Here is a 12,904-nt window from a genome sequence, read left to right on the forward strand (position 1 = left end):
TCTTTATCTTCACTCTTTGACACCAATGGTACTGATTAGATATCAAATAATTCCATGACGTGCAATGAGTGAGCTAACAGAAGACAAGAAGTAGAGTAGCTATGGCGCCATGACAGGTAAGGGGTGAGATGAGTAAAATGTTTTTTTTTTTTTTTTTTTTTTTTTATCTTTTGCACCTCTGATTATGTTTTGGCGTCTGGACAGATCCTTTTTGCTGGCAATCTAATTCGCTCCGAATACATTTCAATGCAAAGCATATTTCCTGACTTGGGCCTCGTGCATGCGTTCAGTTTTTGGTGAGTTTTTTTATCGCAGTATTTGTAAGCCAAAACCAGGAGTGGAACAGTCATCAAAACACGTTACCACTTTTGTATTTTTCACCCACTTACAAATACTACAATGCAATATCCATACTCTCGGCCACATTCTGACTAGATGGGCGCGGCCTCGCTTGATACAAGTGTAGTCTAGTCTGAATGTGGCCAGGAGTATGGATATTGCATACTTGCGGTCACATGACCGCTGCTCCTTGTGTTGTCACTGGAGAATCCTTGCTGCACTCAGGATTCACAAGTCTGCAGTCACATAGATTTACTGCAGACTTGTAGTTTTAGACCTTCCAACCTCTTTAAACTCTGAACAAAATATACAAATGTAAATGAGCCCTAATAAAATTCCATGAACAAGCGTGGTGCTAGATATGAAAGCCAATCAGAGATGCTCATTTTATTGAAACATTTTTATGGTCAAATTTGATATTCCTTATTTAAATGGTTAAAAAATATATCCAAAAAAATATATATGTATTTTCTATTTAAAACAGATGTATTTTCCAGAATTGTGTATCTTATACTTGAGACACAAACTTTCTTTTAATATATAGCTTGCGTGCATGCCTAGCTACAAGAATATGATTCTCTCAATCAGATGAGTGCAGTACTGTGTGATTTACGCTGAAATCAGGGAGACCTCTGAAAAGGTTATGATAAAGTGCGACAATTATGACAAGTTTTAGTTGCTATGGAAGTAAAAAATTGTTTGTCCAGCCAGTGCTAGAGAATATTTAGCAGTTTCTCTGGAATTAAGCATCAGATCACAGATATCAAGGTATCATTTTATTCAGCTTCCTATGACCTTCATATCCATATAAACGGCTTAGGAGGGTTGATCCTACTAGCAGATTCTTTTTGAAAGTGTTGTCCAGTGAACAAGTTATCTGCAGGGTAGGTGATGACTTACTGATCAGTGGTGTCTGACCACTGGGACTCGCAGATGGAGGAACTTTTGATCCCTATTTCAAATTGGAGTGGCAGATTTGATGACCAACCACCTCTCCATTCATTCTCTATGGGACTACTGGAAAAAGCTGAGCTCTGAGCTCAGCAGCCCCATAGAGAATGAATGGAGCAGATGTCTAGCATGTGGAATGCAGAACCATTCTAACTGCAGTAGAAGTCCTACAGTTCTGCCCAGTCGTGTTTGTCCCAGCAGTCGGACGCCACCGATCACCACGGTGTCACCTATCCTGTGAAGAGGTAAAAACTTATTTCACCAGACAATGCCTTTAGGTTCTCTCCTGGGTTACATCACTAATATAGAGAACAGACGCTGCTGTGCCATTCTGCACCTGTGATCCATGGATCCCAATGGCTACACAGACATAGGAGAGACGGTAAAGATGCCCGTCTGGATGTCTTAAGTCCCAGACTGGTGGATGATGAATGTAACGTGCATGTTTACCAATATGCAGGATTTCCATTATTCCGAAGTGAATATTCTCTGCCCGGTGAATTTTCTACTTGTCATCTGCATTTCTGTGCTAAAATTGTCATGTACCTCTGCAGTCAGCAGTCACTAATGCCTCCGCCAACTCCAAAATGTGATTAGAGTGGCTTAGGCCTGTGCAGCCAGAGTGTGTTATGGGTGTATTGATATGCAGGAATAGGAAGCACATTAGTGCTCTTCCCTGACAGCTGGAACCATTCAGCTCATGTAAAAATGCTGAGCTGCTGGCATTGTCCATTACAATCTCCAGGCCCTCGGTGCTTGCCACGATTTCCTATGTGCTTGTGTTATTTTTACCATGTTAGAAGTATTCTTAGCTCTAGAAATTTGAAAGCAGTCATTGGGTTATACTGGTGAAAACCATGTCATTCTCTTACCACTATAATAAAACATTTCCACCCTAATTTTCTGCACAGATAGTCAATTTTGCAAATTTGAGTTTTTTTAATGGATTACAGAGAATGAATAGGAAGCTTAGCAGCTTTGATTCCACTCGAAATGTGCTAAATGGCTGTGTTACAATCCTGTCCCACCTCCAAGATCACCGCTGTTCCTTTAGACATATCATGACGGTATACTTCATGCTCGTATTGACATCAACCGTCTGCATGTAGTGTCATGTATGAATGTTCCGGTGTGGAAAAACGTATGGAATACAGGGACTCCATTACTATTGTTCAGCATTTTTAGATGAAAAAAAAATAACTACGTGTTGATCACATTGGGGTCTATTTTGATGTGGGTAGAGTGACATCGTCAAAAACCTCCCATGGAGATAGCATCTGTCCTGTAGGTCCGGCCTCTACAATACACATTCACCTTCCTATTCCAAAAAGAAGTATCCACTCTTACCATCCCATACTAAATAGTATAGGACCAAGGTGATGGTAGTGCATCAGGATTACTGCTATATAAAAATATGACCCTCTGCCAGTTTAATCACTTTTGGCAACTAGATAAGCTCTGACAATGGGCAATGCTCAGCAAACTGGACATACTGATGGGACTCCATACAAAATACCTTTTTTTCTGTACTTTCTACCCATACTGTATATCAGATTATCTGCATGTTCCTAAAACTAACAGTGTTGTAGATATTTTACAGATCCCACAGGGTTAATTTTCCTTTGATCGCTGTCATTTCCACAGTCCAGATCAGTGAAATAGAGTCTGTAAACCAATGGTTGTGGGTGAATGTTCTCCACCTACTATTGCAGATTGTGCAGTGGGGGAGGCTCCTGCTGCAGCTGGTTGTCTTAAAACCAGAGAGAAAGTTATTTATTTACTCGCTTATAAAGCGGCATCATATTCACAGTCATTATCATCACTGTCCCCATTGGGCCTCACAATTTTAATGTTACGATACTGGCGTAGTACTGCTGGAAACCAATGGCCAAAGGAGCACAAGAAGGAACAGCAAGCGGTAGTAGAAGTTCTTGGAGATAGCAAGGAGTTGTAGGAAACAATCAGTAAATAAATAAGAACAGACTGGGTAAGAATGTTCAGGAGCTGGAGACTGAAGCTAAGTGGACAGCTAGGCACAAAACTCAAGCAATGAGTGAGAGATCCATGCGGCTTTTATGTAGCCCCAAACAGGAAACAAGTTGGATTCCATTGATTTGGAATCTTGGAAAAGGGCAATTGTAGAACACAACAGCAGCCTCCAATAGTAAGGAGTGAAACTGCAGCACAATTATTAAAGTCAACAATAGTGAACAACTAGTGGTCAAACTGTAAAGACAACAGAATTCCTACACTAAATTCCCTATCAGTATGTCTTTGGAGTGTGGCAGGAGCCCGGAGAACCCAGAGGAAACCCACGCAAACACGGGGAGAACATACAAACTCCTTGGTGGGACTTGAACCCAGGACCCTAGCGCTGCAAAACAGTGCTAACCACTAAGCCACCGTGCCGCCCATTGTGAGGAGAAAGGTGCTGAGCTGAACTCAAGGGTGATTATAAAGAGCGTATTGTTTCCATATATTCCTTGTATAGTTGTAATATGAAAAAGGTTTGAATGAAGGTAAAGGAGAGTGTCATTGGGTGAATTTTCCAAAGCGGACATATTCTTACAGAGCTTACTATGGATTTCTGAATATCTAAAAAAAAAATAGTTGTTACTAGTTTGGTGTGCTTATGATTTCCATAATAATAAATTCCAATTGAAATTGATTTCCTGTTTTTCTTTTAAAGTAAAAAATAAAATTAAGTATCGGGCTTCAGCTTGCATTAAGATGCAAAAGACCATTCGGATGTGGCTCTGCAGAAAGAAGCACAAACCACGGTAAGAATGAAGGCCGCATGCAGAATCAGATCCGTTTTCTCGCTCACCCATCACGCGATTTGTCGTTTGTTTTAGTTATACATGCCTTTATTTCTGCCAGCCTGAGCCGACAACTTGTTCTCACAATCACAGATTGATTTTCAGACGCGTAAGGCTGTAATCTTGAACAGGTGTTCGATACCTATGTGAAATGAGACAGCCATTACAGATTTCTAGATTGAGCAATTCATCCCAATCAGTTGACGGAGTAGATGATATGTTTCCTTTTGGAAACAACATAAACACAATGCTGCCATCATCTTGTTTTTACATTTTAACTACTTTTATTGGTACAGATGCCATTTCTTGTGTGGAGCAGGCACTGGATACATTTCTGCTTCTATTTCTTCTTTTTAAGATTAACCATGGGAATGAAGCCCTGGGCATTTGTCATCTTATTAGCTTTTTCATGTTAATCTCTTCAGTTTTGAGCCAAAACTGACCATAAGCAGCCACAACAGGGAAAAATTAGGTGCTAGAGTTTTACCCAATACCTGTAGATCTGCATTGGTCTATGGACTGATAGGCATAAATCTTAGGAAATAGTGTTCCTTATGCTTTATGGTGATTGTTTCACCAACTATTACAAAGTTTGACACGTGTCCCCTAAGGGCATCGTCTTTTAGGTAGGATAATGTGGCCTGGCCCTCTGCAAAAAAAAATTGTTCAGAAGTGGTTTGAGGAACATGACCGTGTTCAAGATGTGCTGGAAGAATAACTCTGATTGAGGAACTCACAACTTAAAGGGGTTGTCTGGGACATTTATATTCAAATTCAATAGGGGGCAGATGAGCACTACCCTTCCGCGGCCACTAAACAGTTGACTGCGCTATCCTGTGCAGCCCCGCAACTAGCAAATCCTGTCGGATCAGGGAACAGCTGATCAGGAGTGCTGGGTGTTGCACCTTCACCGTCCATATGTTGATGGCCTAGCCCAAGTTTAGGCCATCAAGATAAAAGTCCCTTTACAACCCCTTTAAGGGAGTCTGACAGCAGTTTTCAACTGATAGAACAGCTGCTGTGCCCTCAATACACCCCAGACTCTTCCCTCTACTTTTGAGTGATGGCTGTGGCATCCAATCATGAAACCTCTAAAAATGTCACTCAAGAGTAAGAGGAAGGTGCAGAGGACCATGGACACTGAATATGAAGGGACGTTCCTGACTAATTTGCATTGCATAATGGATTCATACTTGGATTACTTTGGCAGACAGGCGTAGCATTACATTTAAACTGTTCTCCCTGTCAACTTAACCCTAGAACGCATACCTGGGGCCTCGCAGGCCCGCCCTGTTAATTGTTTTCTATTTTCTGCAAGATTATTTTAGTTAGAATTTTGAAACTCTAGGTGTTCCTCAGGTATATAGTTGTTTGGCATTTTTGTTTGAGTTATTCCATGTTATTTGCACACGGGCCTAAAAGACCCCAGGTATGTGAAAGTGTAGATTTTTATGGTCATGCGTTCTAGGGTTAAATTGTGAGTAGTTTTGAGGGGGGGGGGTCTAAACTGAATCCCTTTCAGAGATCAAGCCTTAAAGGGTCACAGTTGTTTTTGCAGCACAATAGGGTCTTACGCAGTATTAGGCAATGGCTTTTATATTATACAGTGGGTGAAATAAGTATTGAACACATCATCAATTTTCTAAGTACCGTCTTTTTCAGACTATAAGACGCAAATAGGTTTTAGAGGAGGAAAATAAAAGCAAAAAATGTGGTCATGATTCACTGTTATGGGGGAGTCTGCTGCTGACACTGTTCTAGGGGTAATGTCCCCAAATTCTGTACTAAAATCCCCATTTTGGTGTATATATATATATATATATGGTCCCCCCATCCTGGTATACATGGTCCCCCCATCCTGGTATACATGGTCCCCCCAACCTGGTATACATGGTCCCCCAATCCTGGTATACATAGTCCCCCATCCTTGTATACATGGTCCTCCATCCTCATCCTGGTATACATGGCCCCCCCATCCTGGTATACATGGTCCCCCCCATCCTGGTATACATGGTCCCCCCATCCTGATATACATGGCCCCCCCCATCCTGGTATACATGGCCCCCCCCATCCTGGTATACATGGCCCCCCCCATCCTGGTATACATGGCCCCCCCATCCTGGTATACATGGCCCCCCCATCCTGGTATACATGGCCCCCCCATCCTGGTATACATGGTCCCCCTTCCTGGTATACATGGTTCTCCATCCCCATCCTGATATACAGTGGGTACGGAAAGTATTCAGACCCCTTTAAATTTTTCATTCTTTGTTTCATTGCAGCTATTTGGTAAATTCTAAAAAAAGTTAATTTTTTTTCTCATTAAAGTACACTCTGCACCCCGTCTTGACTGAAAAAAAGCAGAAATGTAGAAATTTTTGCAAATTTATTAAAAAAGAAAAACTGAAATATCACATGGTCATAAGTATTCAGACCCTTTGCTCAGACACTCATATTTAAGTCACATGCTGTCCATTTCCTTGTGATCCTCCTTGAGATGGTTCTACTACTCCATTGGTGTCCAGCTGTGTTTAATTAAACTGATAGGACTTGATTTGGAAAGACACACACCCGTCTATATAAGATCTCACAGTTCACAGTGCATGTCAGACCAAATGAGAATCATGAGTTCAAAGGAACTGCCCAAGAAGCTCAGAGACAGAATTGTGGTAAGGCACAGATCTGGCCAAGGTTACAAAAGAATTTCTGCAGTACTCAAGGTTCCTAAGAGCACAGTGGCCTCCATAATCCTTAAATGGAAGAATTTTGGGACCACCAGAAGTCTTCCTAGACCTGGCCGTCCAGCCAAACTGAGCAATCGTCGGAGAAGAGCCTTGGTGTGAGAGGTAAAGAAGAGCCCCAAGATCACTGTGGCTGAGCTCCAGAGATGCAGTAGGGAGATGGGATAAAGTTCCACAAAGCCAAGTATCAATGCAGCCCTCCATCAGTTGGGCCTTTATGGCAGAGTGGCCCGACCGAAGCCTCTCCTCAGTGCAAGACATATGAAAGCCCGCATAGAGTTTGCTCAAAAACACATGAATGACTCCCAGACTATGAGAAATAAGATTCTCTGGTCTGATGAGACGAAGATAGAACTTTTTGGTGATATTTGTAAGCAGTATGTGTGGAGAAAACCATGCACTGCTCATCACCTGCCCAATACAATCCCAACAGTAAAATGTGGTGGCAGAATCATGCTATGGGGGTGTTTTTCAGCTGCAAGGACAGGACGACTGGTTGCAATTGAAGGAAACATGAATGTGGCCAAGTACAGAGATATCCTGGATGAAAACCTCTTCCAGAGTGCTCTGGACCTCAGACTTGGCCGAAGGTTAACCTTTCAACAAGACAATGACCCTAAGCACACAGCTAAAATAAGAAAGGAGTGGCTTCAGAGCAACTCTGTGACCATTCTTCACTGGTCCAGGCAGAGCCCTGACCTAAACCCAATTGAGCATCTCTAGAGAGACCTGAAAATGGCTGTCCACCAACGATCACCATCCAACCTGACGGAACTGGAGAGGATCTGCAAGGAAGAATGGCAGAGGATCCCCAAATCCATGTGTGAAAAACTTGTTGCATCATTCCCAAGAAGACTCATGGCTGTACTAGCTCAAAAGGGTGTTTCTACTCCTAACTGAGCAAAGGGTCTGAATACTTATAACCATGTGATATTTCAGTTTTTCTTTTTTAATAAATTTGCTAAATTTTTACATTTCTGTTTTTTTTTTCAGTCAAGATGAGAAAAAAATGAACTTTTTAGAATTTACCAAATGGCTGCAATGAAACAGATTGAATAATATAAAGGGGTCTGAATACTTTCCGTACCCACTGTACATGATCCCCCATCCCCATCCTGGTATACATGGTGCCTGATCCTGGTATACATGGCCCCCCATCACGTTGCACAAACACAAAAAATAAACGATTCTACTCCCCTTCCCTCAGTTCCCTAGCAGCGCGGCATTCGGTGCTGATGCCAGCAGCTGATTCAGCGTGTAAGCGCATGATGTCACTGCCATATGTCCCTACACACCGCTGCTGGAATATTAACTGCTCCCCACGCCTGGGACTATGAGCATGTAGAGCAGTGAATATTCATTTTCTTTAATAGCGATCACACTGTTCGCCGCAGCTTCCGGCTCCTGCTGCTCCTGGGCCATTATGTGTGCCCACTATTAAAGAGAATGAATATTCACTGCTTTCCTCTCCCATAGTCCTGCCCACCTTGTCGCCGGCTTCAGTGCATAGAGATGGGCGTGGAGAGCAGTGGATATTAATTTTCCTTAACAGCGGGCACACATAATCGCCCAGCCGCTGCAGCTAACAGTGTGCCCGTTATTAAAGAAAATAAATATTCACTGCTCCACACGACCATAGTACTTCCCACCTCTTGGCGCTGGCTTCAGTGCATAGAGGTGAAAGGGACTATGGGCGTGTGGAGCAGTAAATATTAATGTTCCTTAACAGCGGGCACACGTTTTAGATGCAGCAACCGGCTTCTGCCTCCTGTGACCCACTCCCCCCCCCATTCACAGCCAGACTATAAGGTACATCCAGACTTTAAGGCGCATCCTGAACTTTCCTCCAAAATTTTGAAGGAAAAAAGTGCGTCTTATGGTTAGAAAAATATGGTAAATATATTTCTAAAGATGCTATTGACATGAAATTCTCATCCGATGTCGGTAACAACCCATCCAATCAACACAGGCAAAGAATCAAACCATAGATGTCCATGAATTAAGTTATGTGTAATAATGATAGAGGGAAAAAGTATTGAACACATGAAGAAAGAGATGTGCAAAAAGCAATGTAATGTCATGGCACCAGCTGAAATCTATCAGTAATTAGAAAGCAATCCTGCAATTTAGTGAAAAATAATATCAGCTGGTTCAGCTGATAGCCTATAAAAAGGTGTCTCATTACCAAGGTACCACACAAGAAACATCTCATGATGGTTAAAACTAGTGAACTGTCTCAAGACCTTTGCAACCTTATTGTTGCAAAACATACTTATGGCGTAAGTTACAGAAGAATTTATAAACTACTGAAAGTTCCAGTGAGCATTGTTGGGGCCATAATCCGGAAGTGCAAAGAACATCATTTCACCATAAACCGTCTACGAGCAGTTGCTCCCCGCAAGATTTCAGACAGAGAAGTGAAAAAAATTATCAGAAGAGTTGTCCAAGAGCCAAGGACCACCTGTGGCGAGCGACAGAAAGACCTGAAATCAGCACGTACAATTGTTTCAAAGAAAACTATAAGTAATGCACTCAAGCTCCATGCCATGTATGCACACTCACCACCCAAGACTCCATTACTGAACAAAAAGCATGTTCAAGCGCATTTACAGTTTGATCAACAACATTTAGACAAGCCTGTGAAATACTGGGAGAATATAGTCTGGTCAGATGAGACCAAAATTAAACTCTTTAAATGCCATAATACACACAATAATTGAATGCCAAAATGCACTGCATATTACCTCAAAAACTCCATACCAACAGTGAATTTATGAGGTGGGAACATCATGGTGTGGGGCTGTTTTTCAGCATAAGGCACTGGCAAATTTCATATAACTGACGGAACAATGTATGGACAAATGTACCGAGACATTCTTGATAAAAAATATGCTGCCATCTACCAAGATGATGAAGATGAAATGAGGGTAGACATTTCAGCAAGACAATGATCCTTAATACACAGCCAAGGAAACTCTCAATTGGTTTCAGAGAAAGAAAATAAAACTGTTAAAATGGCCCAGCCAATCACCTGACCTGAATCCAATGCGAAATTTATTGGAGGAACTAAAACTCAGAGTCCATAGAAGGAGCCCATGAAACCTTCAGGATTTGAAGAGTGTTTGTGTGGAAGAATAGACCAAAATCACATCTGAGCAATGCATGCGACTAGTTTCTCCATTCAGGAGCCACCTTGAAGCGGTCATCACCAGCAAAGGCTTTTGTATGAAGTATTAATTAAAGGGAATCTGTCACCCCCTGGGAGATATCAGACCTCTACTATGGGCATACAGGTTATAGAAAAATAAATCTATACATACCTGTATGGCCTATAGTAGAGGTCTAATTGCAGAGAAAAGTGTTTTTATAAACTCCGTTTTGCACAGGCTTGGCGTCCCCCGGACGCCAGGAAATCCCTGACTTCCCGGGCATGTGCGAAGCGCTGCTTTGCTTCCCCCCGGCCCGTCTGCCTATGCACTGCGCCGCAGGAATCTATTGCGTAGGCATCGGGAAGTGATAGTGACTCCCTAGCGCCTGCGCAATAGAAACCTGTGGCGCAGTGCACAGGCAGACGGGGTCGACATGAAGCAAAGCGTGCTCTATGTGAGCGGCGCTTTGCGCATGCCCGGGAAGTCAGGCACTTTGACGTGTAGGGAAGGGGGGGAATATGGTAACTAAGCTTATAGGCCAGGATTTAAGGGAATAATAAACAGTTAGGCGGGGATTTCTTGGCATCCGGGGGACTCCAAGCCTGTGCAAAACAGAGTTTATAAAAACACTTTTCTTTGCAATCAAACCTCTACTATGGGCCATACAGGTATGTATAGATTTACTTTTCTATACCCTGTATGCCCATAGTAGAGGTCTGATATCTCCCAGGGGGTGACAGATTCCCTTTAACTTTCACTAAGCATGTTCAGTACTTTTTCTCTGTGTCATTTCTCATTATTACACACAACTTAATTTATAGAGATTTAAGGTTTGATTTCTTTGCCTGTGTAGATTGGATGAGTTGTTACCAACCAACATCTGGTGAGAATTTCACGTCATTAGCCCCTTTAGAAATATATTTACTTAGAAAATTGGCGACGTGTGTAATACTTATTTCGCTGTAGCTGACCAGGGTATATATATATAGAAAGATACACTCCTCGCAATCAAAATTTCAACACCAAGAAGGAAAAGTTGTGGAGTTATGAAAATCACTGGATTGATAGACATGTTAATGTTATGCAAATGATGAAAAAATGGAAACTACATTTTTAACCCCTTTACCACCTTGAGTTTTTCCGTTTTCTGCGTTTAGTTTTTGCTCCCAGTCTTCCCAGAGCCATAACTTTTTTATTTTTCCGTCAATACGGCCATGTGAGGGCTTGTTTTATGTGGGAAGAGCTGTACTTCTGAACGACACCATTGATTTTACCATCTAGTGCACTGGAAAATGTGAAAACAAATTCCAGGTGTAGTGAAATTGCAAAAAAAGTGCAATTCCACAATTCATTTTTTTTTTAACCGTGTTCACTAAATGCTAAAACTGACCTGCTATTATGATTCTCCGGGTCATTACGAGTTTGCTGATACCAAACATGTATAACTTCTTTATGCAAGTGGTGAAAAAAAAATCCAAAATTTGTCCGAAACAACAAAAAAAGGTGCAATTTCTTGAGACACGTAGCGCCTGTGCAAAGTGAAATTATGCTAGCTATTTTTCAACATGACAATGCAAGGCCAGGTGTTGCTTGTGCTACTGTGAGCAGTTTACGTGTCCTAAATATGCTATTATGACATGCAGTGTCTCCGAACTTGTCTCCCATTGACCTTTTCTGTGATGTAATTGGTCGGCAATTCGCTGCCAGCAGTGGATCTTGATGATTTACCAGACAACCATCAATAACCTCGCTGATAGCATGCCAAGGCGTGTAAGAGGATTTGAAAATATTGTTTCAGTTTTTTTCATCATTTGCATATTATTAACATGTCTTGATCCTGTGATCTCCATAACTCCACGACTATTCCTTTTTGGTGATGCAATTTCAATATTAAGGAGTATATATAAAAGAGAGCTGGAGATACTAAGATACAGGGGGGCTTGTGTATATACAGATTATTGAAATATACTTTGTGCCTTTTTAAAATATAATTTCCATTTTATTTTCAAGAATTGAAGGTGTGATGAAAGTGCGAACGCTGAAATCTAGGCTTATCAGATTCAATGAAGTTGTCAGTGCTCTTAAGGAAGGGAAGCCAGAGATGAGCAAACAGGTGAAGGACCTGGAGTCGTCCATCAATGCTCTTCTGTTGAAGATAAAGGTGAGCTTGACAGCATTAGTAGGTCTGTTCTCTTCTCCCGATGCATCACATTCTGTATGATAAAAATGTCATTATGCAAAATAGACTTGCATGAGGAAGGAAATAAATGAGTATTTTTCACACTTCCTGCCTCAGATTCTTTGGCAGGTTACTTGCAGCCTGTAATTGTGTAAAAAGATGTAAATTTCAATAACACTCATAAAAAAGCCTCATCACAGATAATATGCCTACTGTGCTTGGAATGATTCATGCCGGTGAGGGTGTCGGGGAAAAATTTACGTGCTGTCACTTTTTTTCTATTTCAGAAAGTATTTTTTGGTCTCTCATGGTTTCTATAACTTTATTTTGTACAGGGAGATTATATTTCTTATGTTACTGGGTTTGCAGTCTACACACTGGCTGAACATCCAGTACAGTGAAGAAGAGGTTAAATTTTGGTCTCCAGCATCCTGAACAGTTTTTAAAAGGCCAGGATGAGCCACTTAGTCTTCCGTGTCTTGCCACCACTTGCTTTAGTAGATCTTGACACCTTGTCTACATTAATTTCGACTCCCCTGGTATTTGCCAAAGGTTGAACCTTACTAATCGAGGGTCTACGATCCGTAAAAGTGTCTAACCCAGCCACAATTCAGCAGACATGGTGCATGCTGGGGTGTCGTAATCTTATTTTTTTCCCCTTTCGAGCCTGTAACTCTTTGAGCATCCAACACTCAAGAAGGTTTAGTATAAAAGATGGAAAGCATC

At 41.6% G+C, this 12,904-nt stretch overlaps 1 protein-coding gene across 4 annotated transcripts in view; it reads left to right on the forward strand.

The window, feature by feature from the left end:
• MYO6 (myosin VI) overlaps positions 1-12,904 on the forward strand; it is a 271,734-nt gene that overhangs the window by 199,190 nt on the left and 59,640 nt on the right. For all 4 annotated transcript variants that reach the window (XM_073675590.1, XM_073675592.1, XM_073675593.1 and 1 more), the window contains exons 24-25: positions 3,980-4,070; positions 12,010-12,160. In XM_073675590.1, the coding sequence (XP_073531691.1) occupies positions 3,980-4,070; positions 12,010-12,160 (242 nt within the window). The remainder of the gene's footprint in view (positions 1-3,979; positions 4,071-12,009; positions 12,161-12,904) is intronic.

The sequence above is a fragment of the Phyllobates terribilis genome, unplaced genomic scaffold (assembly GCF_046119375.1).
Source record: "Phyllobates terribilis strain yellow unplaced genomic scaffold, ASM4611937v1 Scaffold_3__8_contigs__length_932513732, whole genome shotgun sequence".
NCBI lineage: Eukaryota > Metazoa > Chordata > Amphibia > Anura > Dendrobatidae > Phyllobates > Phyllobates terribilis.